This window comes from Anarhichas minor, unplaced genomic scaffold, assembly GCF_050575085.1.
Source record: "Anarhichas minor isolate MPS153535 unplaced genomic scaffold, ASM5057508v1 ptg000006l, whole genome shotgun sequence".
NCBI classification, from domain to species: Eukaryota; Metazoa; Chordata; class Actinopteri; order Perciformes; family Anarhichadidae; genus Anarhichas; species Anarhichas minor.
In genome coordinates this window covers 1,005,664-1,028,820 of record NW_027466452.1, presented here as the reverse complement: position 1 = coordinate 1,028,820, position 23,157 = coordinate 1,005,664, and the positions used below count along the sequence as shown (strand labels likewise).

At 40.6% G+C, this 23,157-nt stretch overlaps 1 protein-coding gene and 1 long non-coding RNA gene across 3 annotated transcripts; one reads left to right on the top strand and one right to left on the bottom strand.

The window, feature by feature from the left end:
- Positions 1 to 4,133: 4,133 nt before the first annotated feature.
- LOC142934416 (uncharacterized) lies at positions 4,134 to 9,841 on the bottom strand. Of its 2 annotated transcripts, none has more exons than XR_012947727.1 (2): positions 6,249 to 9,841; positions 4,134 to 4,951 (listed from the first exon to the last, which is right to left on the bottom strand). It is a non-coding gene; the product is annotated as an uncharacterized LOC142934416 (long non-coding RNA). The 2 variants fall into 2 exon arrangements; XR_012947726.1 differs by having other exon boundaries at positions 9,383 to 9,841.
- Positions 6,948 to 16,208, top strand: cahz (carbonic anhydrase). Its single transcript, XM_076078938.1, has 7 exons — positions 6,948 to 7,114; positions 8,065 to 8,262; positions 9,454 to 9,572; positions 10,840 to 10,932; positions 11,123 to 11,185; positions 11,333 to 11,488; positions 14,403 to 16,208. The coding sequence occupies exons 1-7, from the start codon at positions 7,081 to 7,083 to the stop codon at positions 14,520 to 14,522; spliced, it is 783 nt and encodes a 260-aa protein (XP_075935053.1). The 5' UTR covers positions 6,948 to 7,080; the 3' UTR covers positions 14,523 to 16,208.
- Positions 16,209 to 23,157: the final 6,949 nt, after the last annotated feature.

Sequence of the window (23,157 nt, the reverse complement as noted above, 5' to 3'; positions counted from 1 at the left end):
TAAACGTACCTTCTTACTACGTTGTGTTTATTATGTGTTTGAAATGATGAGTCAGGTCTACATCATTCTCATATTAATAATAAAAAAACACTCAAAACAATTGAGCTAAACGGTATCTGTACTTCAGTCTTGGTTTTGTTTATTTAGGCATATAGATGTCGTTGTTGGTTGTAATCTTTGTTTGGTTTATGATCACAGTTTAAAACTCTACTTTGCTGTTCACCTGATAGATGTGTGTTTTGTATCTTTAACTCTGGAAACACTGAAGCTTCACATGGTGGTGTGTGTATCGGCAATCTCTTGCTACTGATTCCTGTTTATTTATCATTTCTTTAAGCATGTGATACTGTGTCAGTTCTTATTTATAGGGTTAAGATAGTGTTTATTTATTTATTCTGCTTTTTTGTGTTATGTTACAATATATGATAAGATGCCTGCACCCGGGAATCAACACCAGCCAAAAAGACAGGCTGTGAAGTTACTCATTCAGGTTTAAGCAGCAAAACTAAAGCAGTAAATATACTGAGTGGGACACTCAGGATATTTCTATATTGTGCAGCACGATAAAGACACATTCTGAATTTCTACAGTGAATAAAAGCTACTAGCATGTTTGGGGGTCATTCAAGGGTTTTCCCTTTAGCCATTACTTCTACAGATAACGGCCAAAAGCTTAAAGACAAGACCAGCTGTGGTTAAATCATTATGTTATTGTTTACACATATCACAGCCTTCTTCTGAACATTTCATTTTTTTCTGGCATTGTTTGCCCTGTAAAATCAAATTCCTTGAATGAAAAGAGCAGATTTAGAAAACTTTATATTAATGTTTCATTAATTATTGTTCACAAATAAATCACAGCACCCACTTATGTCCCCTCCTCCTCCCGCCCACCTTGAGCACTAAGAGAGTATTTCTACACAGTGGTAAAGTATACAAATAGTAGCTTCATAATGTATGTTATTATACCAAAAGTATGAATACTCATTATGCAGAATATTGCATTTGATTATTATTATTTATGCATAATTATTACATTGATTTAATGTTCTAGCTGGTATAGGTGCTGCTATCCTTTTTTTAAACAAGTTATAGTAGCTTGATCAATAAAGTCTTATCTTTATCCATAATGATGCATCATCATTTATTCATTAGTGAGAGTCTGGATTTTTAATAGGAATCTGTAACAAAAAGTAATATCAAGTATAGTGGGGTAAAATAAAGTACAATAGCTCCCTCTGAAGTCTAGTGGAGTAGAAGTAGCATAGAATGGAAATACTCAAGAAAAGTATTAGTAACTGAAAACGGTACTTCCCTGTGCTCTTTGTAGGAGGGAATACCACTTTGAGATTAGGGCGTATCCTCTCTTTGAGAATCAGGAAATATGTTCATGTTGGTAAGAAGTCCCTCCTTTAGTTGAGTTTGACCAATGGTCACCTGTACATAAACTGCTGATTCAGCCATTGATACCAGATTGTAATTAAGAAGTGGACGTAGTCACCATGACGTCACGTATGGGCCTACGGTTTTTAAGTTGGTATTTTGGCCGTTGCCATGTTGTTGTTGTTTTTTTGGAACCAGAGAGTGACATGAAGGGGTGTAGCTAAGGGAAAAAAAGGGTTACAACTAACTTTCATGAAGTGAAAGCACACTGAAAGGATTAAAGTTATAAGACGAAAACACAGACAACTTCCGGACCGGACGCCGTGGCAGCGCCCTGTCAATCACAAGGTATCCCGCCCTAAAGCAAAATCTATTTGACTCTAAATGGACCATAATGTACTAAATGAACATCATGCTGTATTGAAGAAGACTTGAAACTAGAGATTGAGACCATAAACTCATGTTTACAATGTTTACTGAGGTAATAAATCAAGAGAGAAGTAGAGTCATTTTCTCATAGACTTCTATACAACCAGAGGAGTCGCCTCCTGGTGGACACTAGAGGGAATGCAGCTTTAACACATGAAGCTTTGACTTCACTTTTCAGAAAGGGAAGGTTGCCTTTTGGCCAATACATGAGACTTTTTTCCCCTTCCGTGTGGAAACCAAAAGGCGACATCAGTCGTTACCATTTTCTCTTCTCCTCAGAAAAGTTTGCTCTGACTTTTAAAATAGCTTAATTTTATGAAGATAGAAAGGCGCCAGGGTGTTGACGCCAACGTTTTTGGAAAGCTCACTAAAATTAGCTAAACTAGCAAATTGAAATTCAACTGAGGTTTTAGAAAGACATAAACACACAGAGCGAGAGATAGAGAGAGAGCGATAGAGAGCTAGAGAGAGAGAGAGAGAGAGAGAGAGAGAGAGAGAGATTAACTTCATTAACGTTAACTTTGCTGGCTATGCTGTTAGCTAGCTAATGTTACTACACGTACTTGAGCTCGAGCTAGCTAACGTCACAGAGCTTGCTTCTCCAATTTGAGCAACTTAATGTAATGAAACAGACCAAGTGAAACATTATCTGAGATGTTAACAGTTCAATAATCATGAAGACAAAACAATACTGGACACTGTCAGTTTCTGGTGATAAGCATAACTTTGCCTTGGCTCCTTGGTTGATCTCCAATTGGCTCTGCTCAGAAGGATGACTACTGAAGCTCTGCTGTCCAAAGTCATGTTTACCAACAGCAGATTGCGTCTTGTTACTTACAAATGATTAGTGGGCTATGAGCAGTTAATAAGTAATAATGAGTAATAAAAGTGTGCTGTCATCGTAGCAGAAACATTAGCCTATATCAACAGTATGATATAGATGGATAGTGACTCACTGAACTGATTAATTACAATTATCTGCCGCTATGGTTAACTGACACCATTAAATGTGAAAATTGAATATTTGACTGTATGTTTACTGATGTAAATCCACTATAAATTTACAGCAATTCATTACAGTGTACCAACAAATGGACAGGCTACATGAGTTAGTGCTTTCAGTAATTGTGCCACAAGTAGCAGCTTTTGTTGTCTTGGCAAACGCAAATAAAAATATATCAAGACCAAAGCAACAAAGCAAATAAAGACGATACAAACTGCTGGAATCATATGAATAAATTAATAATGATTAAACTATATTGTATGCTGTATGAAACTAAAGCTTATCTCAGTCTGAGCTCATTTATTTTCTCCTGTTTATGACTGAAGAACAGGTTGAAATGTGTTTTTTAAAATAATTTCATTTTTTTTTTTTGCTGTGAAAACCGGTAGAAAGAAATATTCAAACAAAAAAGAGAAAACTATTTAAATCAGATGGTTTTTTTTCCTCGCTTGCTTCTCAGGGCTTCCGTAGTTATCTTATGTATATGCAATGGGAATGTAATGAGCATAAAGTCAATTTAAACTAAAAGCAGAATGAATTGTAACATCTGCCTCTTGGGACTACAGATGAAAAATAGCCTCTTGGCTTTAACTCTGGCACATTTACAGACATGTTTTTATTAATGTGCACTGTCCCTTATCAAATAAACCAATAGATACAATTGTGAAGTGTAAACTATATCGACTTCTATATTAGTTGTGTGTCAGCAGGTTCATCACACACCAGATTAAATAACAAAGTGGAAAACAAGACCCCCCCAATTCCTCAAGCATGTGGTCCAGATTATCCCAGTCAGCAGTACTCCTCCGAATGACTATTATGAATTGATTGATTGAAAGAAGACGCTGGTGCTATGTGGAAACATGCTCATATGTTTCTGTCCTGTGTAGATGGAGCGGTGAATCAAAGCTCGGCTTCCTGATGAAGGTAAATAATTCTCTACTCGCCCTGTGAAGACGAGGCCAAAGACAAGAAGTCTACAGAGCCAGATGTTCTGGTGATTGAAGTCAATCAATGTCTGTCAATAAACTGACCTATTGTACATCTGTGAATGAAGAACAGCTGGACTCCTGCTCACAGCTATAATCTTAGGTAATCAGAAATGAGAAGTGTCACAGTTGTACTGGATTGGGCCACAAGATGGCAGCAAACGCATTGACTGACTGACGCTTTAAATTAGTTATTAGAAAGATTAAGATGAACATCAAGTGAAAAATATTATGTCTTTCTTAATATTGCTGACATTATTGGTGTACATATATGTACATGTACACCAATAATGCCAGTTAGTACCAGACTGGATAATGATACTTTGCATGTTTAAAGACATGACAATACAAGTTTATTAGTACAACGACATGCTTTACATATAAGACATGAATAGACAATATGACAAGATATACAATAAACACAACGCAATCCTTCACGGTACAGTAACATTTGAAAACCACATGTGGAGATCCATAATGTGAAGAGTAGGCTATTCTTTTAGTACACGTGTTTTTCATGTTGGTTGTCTTAAATGTGAACATGTTTTCTTTCTGCATGTTTTTCATCAATTGTTTTTCCTCCACATGTGAAAAACATGTACTTAATGTGTGCAGATGTCCAGGATACTCTGTGCATCGGCCCCGGCCACAATGACGCTCTTAAAGCCACCATCGGATGGGCCAAAGAAAGGAACCATCAACCCAGAGTGACTCTGAACCTGGATGTGTTATGGTGCAAAGAGACCGTGGAGCTGATGGTTCCTTGTCTTCAGAATGTAGCTGATTAGCAGCTAATTTGCAAATCACTATTATAACAAGTCATAATCAGGCCCTTTAATACTTATCTCAACAATAGGAGAGGTGTAGAACGCCCTATTTCAGTATAATATTGTATTATTACTGCGTTAGAATTCAAGATAGAATGTCTCCGTCTGGCCCTTCAGAGAGACAGCTCAGCACATCCCCTGCCGCATAAAGCCTTCATAAAGGTGTACACCAGGGAACTGGATAACCAAAAGTCAGTGAAGGCTGGCAAGAGGGCGAAAAGAAAAATGTCGACTTCAGGATATTGCGCTAAAACTGGCTGGACCGTACGATCTTCACACGCCGCTGCTCCAGACTTTGAATCCATGCTGAACCTGTAACAGCTGAGAACAGCGCAGTATTACAATATTAAAGTATTACAGTATAAAGTATTACAGTATTATTACAGCAGTGAACTTTATCTGTCTGTCAGGTTTGTGCCTCCACCCCTGCTGTATAGTACATACATACAACAGGACATCTCAAATGTAGACTACAAGCACACATGAATATTTCACATGTGAAGACATTAATAAAAGCCCACATGTGAAACATGTACTTAATGTGTGCAGATACAATGACACTCTTAGAGCCACCACCAGATGGGGCCAAAGAAAGGAATGATCAACCAGAGTGACTCTGAACAAACCTGGATGTGTTGTGGTGCAAAGAAAACGTAGAGCTGATAGTTCCTTGTCTTCAAAATGTTAGATCATTTGTACCTCAGTATTACAACAAGTCATCATTTTTTATTTTTTAAAATTATTATTATACTATATTGATCCCGTTAAGGGGGAAATTTCAATAATCAGCACCTTTAATACTTATCTCAACAATAGGAGAGGTGCCGTCTCCATTGCCCTCCACTCAGCCCTCACACATCCTGAAACATCAACACCTACATCACATTGCCTCACTTTTATTGTTTTGGACGGTGTGTTTGGCTAACCGCTAATAGCTAATGGTACTACCAGTACACAACTGTGCTGTACCTTGCTGCAACTCAGGCCCTTCCTCACTTCCACCCCAGGCCCTTGCTCGACCACACCCATCGTCGAGCTCAGCCCTGATTTTGTTTAGACAGACAGAAATATAAACACCTGGCGAAGTACTTCCTACTAGGTGTCTCCAGGACCACATTTTGCCATGATGACTAACACACAGACTCATAAGTGTCGCTGTATTGATTCTTTTGCCGAAAGTGGTTACATGTCAGTAACATCATTGGTACCCATCTACCGAGCATCAGGGATATTGGTGAGAAGGGGAGCCTGTACAGAGCTCAAATGATATTAAAACCCACCCAGACACAACCTGTTCACCTGCTGCCGTCTGCAAAGAGATACAGACGCATCAGCCGCTGAACAGCCAGACCTACGAGCAGCTTCTCAGGCTGTGAGACTCTTTAACTTATCCTCCATGTATGGTATAGTTTCTTTTGTGTTTGTGTTTTTTTGGACAATGACAATAAAATAACCACGTAACCTGCTAGAGGCTCCTGTTTTGTTTCCATTGGTACCGTCGCCTGATAACTGAATAATGAAGATAAGTTGTTGTCTTGGTGACTGAAGAAACAGCTTATTTATAAAGAGCACCTTTTATAATATTCCAACGTATTTATTTATGGATGTTCATCCTCACCAGACACCAGAGCAACATATCATTGGAGAAAGTGGCACCGATTCCTCCAGTGTGTATAATCTGTGCTGGTTTGAGTTATGATATATGTCAGGTTTTTTTTTTTTAATGCTAAACCGTTTGTAACTCTTTTTTTTACAGCTTGAATGAATATGAATACTAATCAATGAAGCACTTCTGGAGTGGATGGGGTGGTGTTCTCCATCAGGCCCTAAAATCTCTCCATCAGGCCATGCAGAGATCCACAGGCACGCACATCCCGCCCTGCATGCAGCCTTCATAAAGCAGCCCAGCAGGATAACCGAGGTCAAAGAAGGCTGGCAAGAGTTGAAAAGAAAAATGTCGACCTCAGGATATTGCGCTAAAATCCGCTGGACCGTACCATCCTCACACGGCGCTGCTCCAAACACTGAACCTGCGCTGATCCTGGAACAGCAGCGCGGGGGATTGGGTGCAGTATGTGATACATGTGTGTCCGTCACTGCTTGAGAGCGGAGAGACTCGGGGATGAGACAATAGAAAAAAAATATTCAGAATATTCAGAAACAAAGGGAGTGGACGGCAGGGAAGCGGAGGAGAGGAGAGGAGAGGAGGACGCCTCCATCGCATCTCTGGATGGCTGCAGCGTTCTTCTGATTGACCGGCCCGCTGAAGGAACGACAAGCCAAACCCACCCGGTGTGAGCCTGCATATATATAAAGCCCAGCAGCAGCAGCCTTTCAGCTGGGTGTCTGTCACCAGATCATCATCATCACCCATCATCAGCCTCGTTCCGACCTGACCCTGGATTAATCATCGTATTGTGTTATCAGCACAGCACACAGCGGGAGCAGCCATGTCTCACGGATGGGGATACGGACCAATTAACGGTGAGGATCTCTCAGCGTGTACCGGATGGGCAGGTTATATACCTAACAGGTTGAAACTCTCACCTCAGTGTTACACGAGTATGCTGCAGTCAGTAAGTTGCCATTCCTCAAAAACAATGTGACAACTTAAATAATTGACATGACAGCAGTCTACTTAAGCACACCTTCAGGGGAAATGGGTTTGTAGTTCATGAACACTTGGATTTTAAAATGACTGCTCTGGTTAAACAGCCAAACATTGTTCTTAAACATCTACCAGCTAGCTGGTGCAAAACGTATGAAACTCAACTTTTCAAAAGTGCTGCAGTTTGAACTACCCCATAGAATTAACACCACCTGCTGGCTGCAACACAGACAAAAAATGTACTTTTTGATCAATTTAATGCTAAATGAAGATATGTTTTTGAGCTATCGTGTGAAGGGTGTGAACATTGCTTTTAATAAAACAACAGAAGGAAGTATATAATTATTACCAGCTGTCAGTGGTTACGTTCACTGTAAGGTACATTTATGATTTACTCAGTTTGCTTGAATTTGACTTCAGTGACAATACTACAAAATCATGCTGAAATAGCCCATTCTGCATTTTGAATACTTTTACTTTTGATACTTAAAGTACATTTTTCTAATTTTGTATACTTACCTTGAGATGCACAGTATTGCTACTTTTGTTTGAGTAAAGGATCTGAATATCACACTACTGCTGAGTAAACTTGGGAAGATGTTTTTGAATGTACAACCTTTGCTACTTTTCAACTGTGGCAACATGTGAATGAACTGAATACTTGTTTCTGCACTGCTACCTGACAAAGACAGGCATGAATCTACAGGGAAACTTTGAAGAGGTTGGCGTAAAAGTGCTCCACACACGAAACATAAAAGAATAGGACAAAGCACTTGCTACTAATATATACTGATTTCATATCTAATATTGGAATATGCATTTGCAGGACCTGACAAATGGGCAGAAGATTTTCCTTTAGCTAATGGGCCCAGACAGTCTCCCATCAACATTGTCCCCAAGGAGGCCAAATATGACTCCACTCTGAAGCCACTGAAAATCAAGTATGACCCCTCCAACGCCAACGGCATTCTCAACAATGGACACTCCTTCCAGGTGGACTATGTGGACGACACAGACAGCTCCAGTAAGCACAGATCAGCTCCTGGTGTTACATAGACACGGAGAGAGAAGACTACATATATATACACCTCATATATTTACCTCATTTACACATGATTACCTCATTTCATTGAACCCTTTTTCTTTCTTTTAACAAAATGAACCACAACACTGAAATGAGGAAGATCTTAGTTAATAATAAGAATGAATATGAACAAACAATCATACCCTCTAAACTAAAAATAAATGTGTTTTGAAGTGAAATCAAACACTATTCCCAAGCCTGTTTACAAGATATTTAGTTAATGCTGCATCTTTGGATGGATGAGTAAAACCACACTAAATGGAAATTAAATACTCTTCGGCCCATTAGTATTACAGTAGTACAGTAGTACAGTATTACAGTAGTACAGTAGTACAGTATTACAGTAGTACAGTAGTACAGTATTACAGTACTACAGTAGTACAGTACTACAGTAGTACAGTAGTACAGCGGTACACTTTATCTGTCTGTCTGCTTTGTGCCTCCACCCTGCTGTATGTACTGTAGCAGATAAGAGCGTATCTGGAGGCCAACAGGACATTGGCACCACTTCACCCTGTTGCACTGACACTGTTTATCCAACATTCATCCAACAGTGTATATCAATATGAATTTCTGTTATTTTCTGTTCTTTCTTTTTGGACTTCGTTTCAATGTTTGCATAAAAAGTTGCCTATTCATACATGAAATTTGATTGTGCGTTGAACCCATGCAGTGGGCTGCTGTAAAGCACACAGGGAGCAGCTTGGGGTACAGTGTCTTAAAGCACTACCTGCTCTACCTACTCCCTGAGCCACTGCCTAAACTAACCAACTAGTTCTGTTCTCTTAATAGAGGGTAGGAAGAAACAATCAATGATGTGCTCTGGGTTGGATGACTTGTTGCATAAGTGTTATTTTGGAAGCTCCTACAGTGCCACTAAAGATATTTTACATGTTTTCACAGGCTGAGAGAAGCTGATTACTTTGATGAACAAATGCTATACAGTTGAAATAAAATCGAAAGAACATAAGCATTCAAATGTAAAGTAGAACTAATAGGATCATATACATATACACTGACTGTATGCTAATGTGCAGGTTACTGAGGAGCATAGACTTACTTCATTGCTGGTGTCAAATCTGTCCTTCCCTGAGTGTGTCTCTAATGATTCGGTTGTTTTGCTCCCACCAGCCCTGACCGGAGGTCCTATTTCTGGAACGTACCGTTTGAAGCAGTTTCATTTCCACTGGGGAGCCGGTGATGACAGAGGCTCCGAACACACTGTCAACAGCATCAAGTTCCCAAGTGAGGTACTGAGGCTACTGGATCTTCTGTTAACAACTACCACAAACAGTAACAGGCCATCAATTCATGTTATGAGATAAATGGCTACGTCCTGTGGTGTTAATGGGGTACTATCATATCTTTTTCAAGAGGCTTAGGTAAAATATATATGAAGGAAGGAAATTTGTCAGATAAAGTCCTAAATTATTACAGATGCTCCTCCCACTCTATTCTCTCCCACATTTTTGCACCTTTCAGAAAATGTCACTGAACCTAAATCACATATGTAATGTAAGCCACATAATTGAAGTTATGTAACAAATGTACTTAAACCTAGACTTTCACCAAGGAGATCATTTTTCGTGTCCCGTTTGAAACCAAAAGTCAACGTTGACTTATTTTAAGTAACGTAAGTATTTTACAGAAAAACACTTACGTAACATAGGCCACATAACTGAAGTTACGGAACAAATGTACTTAAACAAACACATGACTTTCACTCAGGAGGCCGCTGTCCGTGTCCCATGTGAAACCAAAAGTCAACGTTGACTTCTTTCAAGTTGCGTTAGTACGTTGCGTTAAGATAAGCACTTAACTTACGTAACATAGGCCACGTTACTGAAGTTACGTGACAAACTTGCTGGCCTTAACCCAAATAATGATCCTTTTGTTGCCTAAACCTAAGTGGTCCTGACCAAGAGTCCGTATGTGACGAGTTGGGAGTTAGAACGGGTTGAGATAACACACTGTAGCCTGTGCCTTAAAAGCATAGACTGTCGATAGGAAGTGGACGTAGTCGTCGTTACCCATAGGTTTGTGGACTGCGTTCTTTTTAAGTCTGGAGTTCGGCATTTTGCCGTCGCCATCTTGGCTTTTTGCAACCAGTGAACACAAGTGACCATATTTGGAATGCGGAGGAGTGACGTAGAGACGCAGTATACGTCTCTGGTAGCGACCTGTCAATCACTGTGTAGCCCCGCCCTAAAGCATCCCCTGCTTTATGGTCTGTTTGACTCTAAATGGACCATAATGTACTAAATGAACATCATGCTGTATTGAAGAAGACTTGAAACTAGAGATTGAGACCATAAACTCATGTTTACAATGTTTACTGAGGTAATAAATCAAGAGAGAAGTAGAGTCATTTTCTCATAGACTTCTATACAACAAGAGGAGTCGCCCCCTGGTGGACACTAGAGAGAATACAAATCTAAGACACTTCCGCATCGGCTTCACTTTTCAGAACCGAAGGTTGCTGACTGCTTAAAAGTCAAACTTCTCTTTTCTTGTTAGCTTCACCTGGTGCACTGGAACACTAAGTACCCCAGCTTTGGAGAGGCAGCCAGCCAGCCCGATGGACTTGCAGTGGTCGGGGTCTTTCTCAAGGTGAGTCGCCAGTGATTTATCACTGAGAAACCATCAGTCTGTGACTGCACTCCAGACTTGGGGTGGAAACATACTTTAAGTATTCATTCCCTGTTAAGGACACGGTAAAGAGATAAGCAGAATAATGAACGCTGTATTTGAGTAGTATAATTGTGTATATAATTATGTGTGTGTCTGTGTTGTGCTCCAGATTGGTGCTGCCAACCCCAGGCTTCAGAAAGTTCTGGATGCCTTGGATGCTGTTAAGACCAAGGTAAGGACAAATGTGCCAATACTGTCAATGTACAGCAAATGATATGCTAGGGAGACTAACAACTCCATAGTCAAGATTAACAAGGTGTAACAATGGCTTCCCTCTCTCGCTCCTTCTTTTCTATCCTTTGCTTCTTGACACCTGCAGGGAAAGCAGACCACCTTTTCTAACTTTGACTCAAAGACTCTTCTTCCTGGTTCTCTGGATTATTGGACCTATGATGGCTCTCTGACCACGCCTCCTCTGTTGGAAAGTGTCACCTGGATCGTCCTCAAGGAGCCAATCAGTGTCAGCCCTGCACAAGTACTTTGCTTCATATACTCTCTCGCTTTACCTTCACAAAATCTAAATGAGTTATATCACCTGTCAAGTTACACATTTTGAGCATTGATATACTTGCATTCAACTACAGTAATTGTGCACGATGGCTATCCTTCATTCCTTCTGAGTTTTGGTTGAATACGTTCTGAGAATTTAATGCTACGCATCTGCAAATCTGTATGGAGGACTAAAGCTGGCATTCTATAGGATGAATCAGTAAATAAATGACTCAGTACATAAATAAATAAAATAATAAGGAAAGAAATTAAGAAAGAAAAGCCTCAATCATCAAACAAATGTGCAGGTTAATGTGAAAATAAATAGTTAAATTAAGTTAATTTAAGATTAAGATTAAGATACACCTCAGATATGATTTAATTATAGGAAGGTCATATGGCTCCGGGTGCTTTAGTGCAAGTATAAAGTACATGTATCTATGTGCGTGAACGTACACACAATATATGTGTGTATTTGTGGAAATGCTAAAAACAGACATTCTCTCGGCTACCTGCTGGTATGGGGGTTGGCTTTATTATCATGTCGTCTGGAGAGACTGCTGCTGGATTCTCAGTGGGAAGCTGAAAGAGTTTAACTTAAAATGAGACAATAAAGGGCATGAAGTGTCAAGCCTCAGGAAGTCTGAGAGATTAAAAGAAAGAGCCACTCAATTACTGCAGAATAAAGAGAAGAAGGTTTTTCCTCAATTGACATACTTTCAAATACCCTCATATGCACTCAAGACTTTGACTTGCTAATCAACTCATGAGGTGTACATGGTTTAAGGAGCCAGAATGTTGGTCCAAACATTGTAAAGATCAAGACTGTTAGAAGTCCTATCATGCTTTAGAGCAGGGTGGGTCTGTCCCTTCAGGGGCCTTGTGTTTCCCTTAGATTACTCTGACTGCCTGTATCTCCAGTCAGCAGTTTGCACTCTACCTCTTTAACATGAGTAACGCCCCATAACTTCATGTGACATAAAACCCACAAGGACTTTTCTGGCTAAAGGTTTTACCTCCCTAGATAAATGATAGATGTTCATCTATGAGATGTGCTTATGTGGTGAAGAAGAAGAAGAAGAAGAAGAAGAAGAAGAAGAAGAACAAGAACAAGAACAAGAACAAGAAGAACAAGAAGAAGAGTGAGCCTGCTGAGGGACAGTTAATCCGGGCTCACCAGCTAGCTAAAGGCCAAATGGCTCCCTGAGGAGTTGTTGTTTACGCCACACTGCTGCTCTAGTCACTTCACACAAACACACACATACAATTCTTTCATCTCACCATTCCCCTTAACATGTGCACTTGTTACCAGTAGTTTATTGATTTGGCTTGATTTGCAGAGGGCAGTGAAGGCCGTGTCAACTGTGGGATCATTTCCTTCCACATATTAATGGTACTATGTCCGATATGGGACTATTTTCAACGTCAGCAGGGCTGTCTTTTGCACCACCATGTGCACATGCTAGATAACAACCACGGCTGGAGATTGTGAGGCTGGCTGCGCTGTATGAACACCGGATTAAAGACATTCTGGCAGAAGTGAAGCAGATTATTGCATTCAATTCCACATCTTATTTAAAGGGGACACATCATGTTCATTTTCAGCTTCATATTTGTATTTGGGGTTTCTACTAGAACATGTTTATGCTTTAATGTTCAAATAACAAATTGTTTTTTCCAGTCTGTCTGTCTGAAGACACCTGTATTCACCCTCTGTCTGAAGCACTCCGTTTTAGCGCCTGTGTCTTTAAGACCGTCTTCACAAAAAGCCCAGCCTGCTCCAATAAGCTTGCGAGAAAAATATGGTGAACTTTTGCAAACGTAGTTCTCAAAAAACTGACTGGGTTGTTTTATTTCACAGTTTGTGTGTTGGTGCACTCCAGATACTGTGTTCTTCAAGAGATGTCCCCTTTGACATGATCCGGGTACTGTTTGCATCAGCCCTAGCGACTGTGCAGCAGTGGAGGGAACGCCACTGTATTGCCAACCTGTTATGATTTAGTCACTTGAGGATACAAGAGCTCAAGGGAATGTATCATCATTCTCCTTCCTAAGCAACACACGCTCCATGTTCATTTACATTAGAGAAATGATTCTGCAGACACAGAAAACATTTTTTTCTGATTGAACGGCAGGTGTTGGACATCTGTTTTTTTGCGCTGTATACATAATCACAAATTCTGCAATAGAAGTAGTAGAAGATATATAAGTATAAAAGCAGAGCAGAGGCTGATTGTCGGCCCGGCTCTTACGCGTACCTGCTGCGAAGCAACAAGATGGGAGATGAATTCCTCTTTAATGGCAGTAAACACAACACATGGCTTGTTTGTGCACTTTCTTTTATATTTTACTGTAAATTTCAATGTTTCTACTTTTTGCACTGTGTTGATTGTTGTTGATTGTTAATGTTATGCACCACCCGCCATGTCAAATTCCTTGTATGTGCAACATACCTGATTCTGATTCTGATTGTTCAGAGCTCAACAAGATATTACTAACAAACAGTAGCGTTAACTTAACGTGACAAACAGCAGGAATGTACCGGCACAGAGCCTTTCGTAGGAGAGCTGCTGGCCCAGCTGTGGAGTTTAACTAGACTCTAAACTCGTGCACACCAAAACCTCGTTCATGCACGTGAACAGAACAGCATCTGCGAGCGGAACAGCGTCCTCATGAAGCAGCATTTCTGCTCCTCGTGCACGAATGCGGTCCCAAGCATCTGCTCCGACTGGTAATTCTACTGTGCTCTCAGTGATGATGGAGTTATACTTGTTAGAAACAACACACGTGATGCTTCACTTAATGTAAGCGTTTTCAATTTCAGCAGCTGCTACTGGGACTTAGTCCATGGAAATATTTTACCTTAATCCTCTTTCTCTTTGTCTCTCCTTCCTCATAAGATGGCCAAGTTCCGCAGCCTCCTCTTCACTGGAGATGGAGAAGCTCCGTGTTGCATGGTGGACAACTACCGGCCCTGTCAGGCTTTGAAAGGCCGCCAGGTCCGCGCCTCCTTCAAATAAGGCCCTGCTTCATCTACGTGGCTTCCTTGCCCCCTTTGCCTATTCTTATCCGTATTACTCCCATTTTCCTCCACATGCAGTCTTTCCTTAGCTTACATTACTCAACTTCTCTTAGCCCTATTGATATTAACATGAAAAGTAGAATACAAGCCTTTCTGCTTACATTTTCTATGACATAGACTAACTGGATGTATCTTGAATTAAATAACTTTGAGGCATTTTTAAGCTTTGACACTGTTAAGAAATAGGTCACATTTATACCCAGATAAAATCCAGATGATATGTAGGGCACTTTCATTTAAACTTATCCACGGATACAAATCTGATTACATCCGTCTTCACTTTCTCTCCAACATGCAACTCAGTTTTGTCCGTCCTCCTGTCCAGAGGGAGGTGGAAAACACCAGAAGAAGAATAACTTCTGCACTTCAGCTGTTTAATTCCAGCAATTGCAGTTTAGCTAACGTTAGCTAACAACTATCCATCAGATAACGCAAACACGTGAATGAACCGTACTTATGAATTACAAGCGAGACAAAAGTTTTATCATCTTCACGGCTCTAACGTTGTGCGTTTCCGCCAGCTTGACACAAGGCTGATGTGAGGTGTGGTTCAGAAACATACAAACTCAATGTATCCTGTGGTTTGCAAAAACATACAATGATAACTTTTTTTTTGCCGGCTGGGTTGAACACAGGTACCAAGGGACCAGTGATCTAACAGACTAACTAAAGCGCAGGTATTCTGGCACCTGACCTCTGTTATGCAACACATTTTCTCTGCCCACCATATAACTCATAAGCTAAGCTATTTTCTTACTTCTAGTGTCTATTATAGTGTCAAGCTAAAGTTTTTATTGATGCCTCATTTTGTCAGTTTGGGACAAAGTGATCACGCTGAGTTTGATGCGTAACATTTCACAGTGTTGACTCTACAGTTGTGTACTGTGGCCACCAACCGTCATCTGGCAGGCACTTGTACACAGGAAGGTTTAGGACTGATGATCATCTCATGATGGTAATGCTTTGGAATGTACCAGTATGTTGTGAGAGACAAAGTATTGGCTGACAGTACAGCCTGAGGCCATGTCCACACTAATGCATGTTTTTTTGTCTCTGTTGGGCTTCCATCCCATTTGGAAAAATTGAGCTTTTTTTGTTCATGCAAAAATGAGCCAGAACTTCACTGAGACATCTGCATTACTGTGATCATGGCTCACCTCATTCTGCTGACTCTACAAAAAAAGTGTCAGTCCATTTTTTATTGTAAAGAAAAACTATGACAACTGAACTACCTATCACCACAGTGCATTAAACATTGCCTTTAAGACTCATGTAACTTCTGAACTGAAAGGATCAATCTATGACGATGTATTAACCCACTATACAGTAACAACAGAGGTCAGACTTTCTCATTACATTTGTATAGTTTGTCAGCAATGTGAATCATCACTCCATCGAAATGAAGTGGCAGATATTCATAAGAGACCAGCGAAATGTTACTTTATTTGAGCTTTTATATCAGTTATGAAACAATCAGCTTTTAAAGTGGGCTTATGGTGAGATAGCTGTAACCCTTTAAAGTGTGTCACACACTGCTGCCACATTACAGGTGGAAGAAATGTTTTTGTGAATCTGTCATGTCATAATGGAAAACAATTTGATCAATAAATATTCATAACTTGCAGATGTCTGAGAGTGTTATTTTTGTTTCTCACAACTCATAATCACATATTAGCCTTATCTTGCTATTCAAATTAAAGGACTGGTTGTAAAAAGAAGTCTGATTGAATAGAAGTCTATGAGAAATAGGCTCCTCCTTCTCACTTGATTTATTTATTAACTTGGAAACACAAGTTTATGGTCTCAATCGCTAGTTTCAAGTCTTCACATTATATACAAATTCAGGGGGCTAGCAGGAAAGCATTCCACTTAAAGAGTAGGCATGTCAGAAGGGATATGATAACTGTTTTGTCCAATGATTAAAGAATGATCTGTTGTCTACCTTATATGGACCCGGAGGGTGCAGAAAGCGCTGAATGCTCTTTTTAGGGCTTTTAGGCTTTTTGAGAATTTGGTACATTTGAGATTTTGTATGATCTATTATTTCATTTTTGTTATTCATTTTTGGAATCTTTTCTAAACTTTTTGTAAAAACCAAATAAAACTGGTTTGTATTTTGTGCATTCCAACCAAAGTCCAGCGTTGCTCATCTCTGGGGCCCTCGTGATCTCCTCAAGGTGAGAGAGCTCCTCCCTGAGATCGGCTGACAATAGCAAATAAATGAGACATGTGATTTGAATGGCATTCCTGTTACAAGCTGAGGTTAAGATAGGTTTGTTCATCATTGTTGTGATTTACTAACTTGGTTGGCTCAGATTGATGTATGTTGCAAATGTATCATATGTGATGTTGCAGTGTTGGTTAATAATGTTTAGACATTAGCTGAGGTGTATTAGGAAACAATAGGGGTTAAAATGGTATCTAAATTAGGAGTGTTAGGGCCAGGGTCCTGAAGCTGCCCTTAATAACCAAGCTAGGTTCCCAACCACACGGGGTTCCTCCTCCAGCGGTGGCCCTTTAGAGTGGCATCACCCTGGAGTATATGCAGTCCTACCACACCTGTTGCACACACACACACACACCTAAATCCGTTGATATCCGGCAGTCGGGAAGGCCGACGTTTTTAGCCTGAAATAAGTGACGGTGGCTAGTGGTATTAAGTTATCCTGGTTATCGCCTCCCTAAGCAGGCTAAGACAGTCTCGCGTGTAGATTTTGGGAGTGCGTTCGTTACCTAGGTCAGAGGTTATTGAACAAACCGTCTTCCAGCGCTTCACGTGCAGCGGGAGGGTGTATTGGTTTTGGTATGGGAAATTTTTGGTTGATTAGACACATTTTTTTTTTTAAACATGAATGTGTCCATTATTTGAATAGTTCAGTATTGTATGAAAGATAACAGGTATCTTTATGCATGGCAGTGGCACTAATAGGCCATCACTCATTTTCATTTCCACATTTATGTTTAAAATAAAACATCAATTTGAATAGCTTGTATGCATGATTATCATGCTATTGACAGACAATGTTGATATTGGCATTGGTATCAGCGGACAAGGTATGTTTATAAAAGGCAGTGGCACGGCCTCCCTACTCACTGTACCTTGCACATGTTTAAAATAAAAACATGAATATATGAACCTGTGTATTATTTGAATAGCTTAGTATTGAATGCACAATAAAGAGGTATTCATGGATTAAATGACTACAGGCCCGTCGCCCTGACATCTGTGGTCCTAAAATCCTTTGAAAGACTGGTGTTGACCCATCTGAAGAACATCACAGGACCCCTGCTGGACCCCCTACCGTGCAAACAGGTCGGTGGATGATGCAGTCAGCATGGGACTGCACTACATGCTGCAACACCTCGACTCCCCAGGGTCATATGCAAGGGTTCTGTTTGTGGACTTCAGCTCAGCGTTCAACACCATCATCCCAGAAATACTCCAACCCAAACTCTCCCAGCTCACTGTGCCAGCCTCCACCTGTCAGTGGATCACTAACTTCCTGACAGACAGGACGCAGCAGGTGAGGCTGGGAAAAATCACATTTTGGGATAGGATGTGTGCTGGGATGTGTGCTCTCCCCACTGCTCTTCTCCCTCTACACCAACGACTGCACCTCAGAGGACCCGTCTGTTAAACTCCTGAAGTTCGCAGACGACACAACGGTCATCGGCCTCATCAGGGACGGTGATGAGTCTGCGTACAGACGGGAGGTTGAACAGCTGGTCCTCTGGTGTGGTCAGAACAACCTGGAGCTAAACAAGCTCAACACTGTGGAGATGACAGTGGACTTCAGGAGGAGCCCCCCAACACTGCCCCCCCCTCACCAACTCAACAGAACGGTGTCTGCTGTGGAGACCTTCAGGTTTCTAGGATCCACAATCTCCGAGGACCTGAAGTGGGCCCCCAACATCGACACCATCAGGAAAAAGGCCCAGCAGAGGTTGTACTTCCTGCGCCAGCTCAAGAAGTTCAACCTACCTCAGGAGCTGCTGATCCTGTTCTACTCCACCATCATCCAGTCTGTTCTCTGCTCCTCCATCACTGTGTGGTTTGGATCGGCCACCAAACAGGACAGGAACAGACTGCAACGGATTGTCAGGTCTGCAGAGAAGATCATTGGTTCCAGCCTGCCCTCTATCCTGGATTTAGAGGAGAATCTCATTTTTTTTTCACATGAATGAATGGCTGAGAGGTTTGTATTTAACAGTACATTGTTTGCATCTTGCAATAAACATTGTTATGTTCTTGATCACTTTGTGTTGTGTCTATTTGCCTTTTCTGTTGAAAAACTATGGGTTTTGAGACACTGATGGGCTTTCAATGTCATTAATAAATGCTTTGTAAGGCATAGATAGTCCTCACTTTAGATGAGGTCACACAAAATACTTTACTAAGGAGTAGTAACTACCTAATTAATCATGAATTGCAGTATTAATATGCATTTATAAAGCATATATTAACACAGTCCCTAACCATTAGTGCATATCTAAATCATTATATATATAAATGCATGAATAATGTACATCTAAATAAGTTCTTAATCATTTACTAACACTTTATAAATTATGTTATTAATCATCTACAACTCCTTAATAATTGGTTTGTAATATATATAATACTTAATTTACAAATAAGGAATCCATCATTTATATAGTATGAAAACACAATCATGAAACACATAATAGACGAACTTATTAATCAAGAATAAAACATTTATAACTGTTATGAATAGCATACTAATGAGTGTTAATGTAGGAACAATGCTTTATAAATGATGAATTAAGTGTTTACTCATACTTGACTAATGCTTCATAGTGTGTAGTTATTATAGAGTGTTACCCAAAACTTTAATGTGGGAGGATGGGGGTGCTTTGTTGTAATAATTAAGCCTCTGTTTGAAATCATTTGCAAAACAGTGCTGCCGCATTTGAAAGGTGGGTGAGTGGTATTGGCTAGTGATGGCCTTATGTAACAATGTTTGGCTGTTTGTTTGCGACTCCTTTGTGCGAGTCCTCATCATCACAAACCATTAGCTGGATGGTCTTTGTTGGACATTTGGCCCTTCAACAGTCTCTGACAGTCTCGTTCAGTGTCTCAGCTGCAGTGATGGAGGGAGAGAGGACGTCTGAGACTAATGCTACATCTAATGCTACATCCATAGTACTCCGTTTCTACTTGGAAGCAGATTTGTCAAATAGAAACGATCTCCGTCCACACGGGAGTTTCAGCATCATTCTCGAGTTGATCTGCATCCACACGGCAGCCTTCGAAGGCGGACAGCATGTGACCGTTAACGTACACTGGGCATGCGCGTGACGGCGTAAACAGGAAGTGGATTGCTTGCTTAGTTAAACAAAATACGACAGAATAATAAAGTAGTCTTTAATAATGAAAGGTTGTATTTGATACTTAAAATCTTCCTCTAAAAACTGTGCTAGCAGCAACGCTTGAAATTAGTTATCCATGTTGAAATGAATTACTGGTCGCCCTGGCTGTTTGTTTTCTTCCGGGTACGGGTCACGTGATAGTGAGTGTGACGAATCAGGGACGGAGACGTCATGGCTGCTAATAACCAATCCAGTAGCGAACACGGGTGTGGGCTCATTTTTTCTAACACATCCGTTTCCGACCGTCCACACTCAACCAAAACCCCGGAGTTTTCAAATACCTCCAACCTCTGGGGAGTTTTCAGACTCCTCCGTTTAGGGTGCTCCAAAAGTCCGGCGTAGTGTGGCCGCTCAGTGTAAACGTAGCAAATACGGAGTAAAAACGGAGTAGGCTAGTATGGACATGGCCTAAGAAAAAAAAGATAAAATCACAAACAAAAAAAACGTGTAAATGAAAAATAGGACAATATTTAGTTTTTTTTCCAGTTGTTTTGTATGATAAACAATGCTTGTGTGGGCAACGCTCAAAGATTCTGAACTGTTGATTATCTTTAAACTTTTTCTCGCGTGTGGAGAAGTTTGCCATTTATTTGAACACAAAACATGATCTTTTCCTAAACCCAACTAAGTCTGTTGCCTAAACCTGAGGAGACTTCTGCCCAAGTGAAATTGGCTTTGGTCAAAGTTTGATTGACAAATGGTTCATCCAATCACCTGCCAAGTATTTTTTAGAAAGTGCCTGCCCTTTTCCAAACAGCTTCCAATGACGGCTTCTCATAAGGTTCTGTGTAAACAAACTATCAGGTCATTGTATGATAAAAACTGGTGGGCAAAACTACAAAAATAATAAGTCTGGAATTATGTAAATTGCGATACTGTCTTCTTAACGGTCCCCCCTCCCTGCAGTCTTTTCTTGTCTATGTCTGCTCCTGTCTGATGAATCTGGAAATTATATTAATGAGAGGACAGATGACCCAGAATTGGCGGCAGCACCACAGAGCTACAAAAATGGCAAACAATGCCCTGCCCACTTCAAAGGCAAACTGGAGACATTTACTGTGTGTGTGTGTGTGTGTGTGTGTGTGTGTGTGTAGCGTGGCTGTCAGGGTATGAAAGGGGCTTTGATGAGTCTCCATAGGCTCTCTGCTTCACAGACTAGGCTACTGTTTTAGAGAGAGACGATGGTAGAGAGGAGGAGAGAGACACTGAAGATGGTTTGGAGTTTATGAACATGAGGGTCGTGTTGTGATTGTAAACAACACGGCCCCGCTATGATAGAGAAAGGCATGACTAATCCTCTGTGTTAACTCCAAATATTATGTAATGAAAGGATTCTCTTACCAACTTCCCCTCTCTGGCACTACAGTGTCCCACAGTAACACACAATGCCGCTCTCTCCACGGCTGAGTGACAACAGTAACCATGGCAACTGCATGTTCATATCATAAAATATAGAAAGGGGGGGTTGTAGAAACTGCTTCCGTTGGGACAATTTGCGGGCTGACCTGAGCTATGTGTTTATCCGCAAACAGAACTGGTTGCCCTCATGGGATCACACCTTGATTATTCTGCTGGGGTTCATGGCCTCAGAAATACTTCTATGAGTGAATCAGTGCGATCAGTTCTCTGGGTGTGCACAGGTATACACCGAGGTTGGCCACAGTGGGGGACAGGGGATGGAAGACATTTAAGACTCACTGGAAGACAGCGAAGTTATGATGATACTAACAAACTTATGTTGTATAGCATTTTCTTAACAATGTTATAAAGTGTTTGACAAAAAAAAAATACAATATAGATAAATAAATTGCAATGAAATAAAATTCAAACTCAGGTGAAAGCTATTTGAAAGAAGAATGTTTTAAGAAGTGATTTAAAAAGGAGTGATAGATGTAGCCCGATAGCCCTTAGTGAAGGTATGGCACGTTCCATGCTCACGGGACCGCATTTTATGCAAGCGGAGCTGAGGCTGCTATGATTGGTGGATTGTAACGGGACATATAAGTGGGTGTGGTCAGCATCACAATTGTAATGTACGTTATGTTTCCTAATGACCTGACCCGGGGGCAGCATGTAAACGGAGAACAGTAACAGACCCGAAATTGACCCTTGATGAACGCCATAAGTGAGTGGAAGACAAAAAGTCACGGAACACATAAACAATCCGAAAAACATCTGTTCAAACTAAATAAAACTGTCATCCCTTATTTACATTAATTTATCAGAACATTCACAATAATCACTCAAAATCAGCAGGGGAGGGGCATAAAAACAGTTTATGCAGGTTTGCATCTCTCTCTGTCTCTCTCTCTCCCTCTCCCCCATCACTTCACCCTGTTTCCGTTCTGTCGATAGATTGCTGCAAATGGGGGAAAACGTAATTAGGGGTGGTAGTTTGGTTTACAACCATAAAAAGCAAGCAGGCTAAGAAACCCAGACCTGCTCAGTTTATCAATCTCATTTGCTTCATTTCAGCACTATGGACAGCACCACCCCTACACAAGCACTCCCTATTTTAGCCAAACTTTAATTCATCATTCCACCATTACACACAATTGCCCACTTGCTGTTGGGCTCACATTGTTATCATATATATGCCCAAATGTTTAGACACCAAAAAGGATTGAACCACATGCCAGGATACAGTACATCTACCGCTATATGTGGGGGAAGTTCATATGATGACTGTAATTATTGTGGGGGATTATTTGCATGTAAACTGTGAACAACAAGATTAAGGTCAGGGTAGGATGACCAGACGTCCCAGTTTACCTGGCACAGCCCCAGTGCCATGAGGTGTCCTAAGCACGTCATCATTATTTACATATTTAACACTGTTTACATTCTCAGAGAACAGCGAAACAGTTACGTTAATCTCTTCAAAGTGTGAGACAAAGTGAAATGTAGTTTCAGGTTTCTGAACAACTTGCAGAGCGAGCATTGAGCAGTTGTGAGTCCGGAGCACTGCCCCCTGTTTGCAGGACTGCATTCATGCACCTGGAACAGAAATGCTTGCACCCAAGGATGTTTTTTTACACACACTTGTGTACACTGTTCTGTGCATTCCTATCATGTGCATGAGCTTGGTTTTTATACCCGCTGGTTTTGAGACTAATTGAACGGCATAGTATAGAAACTGGTAAATCGGTCCTAGTGGTCGTAGTTGACTAAGGTTTCTTTTG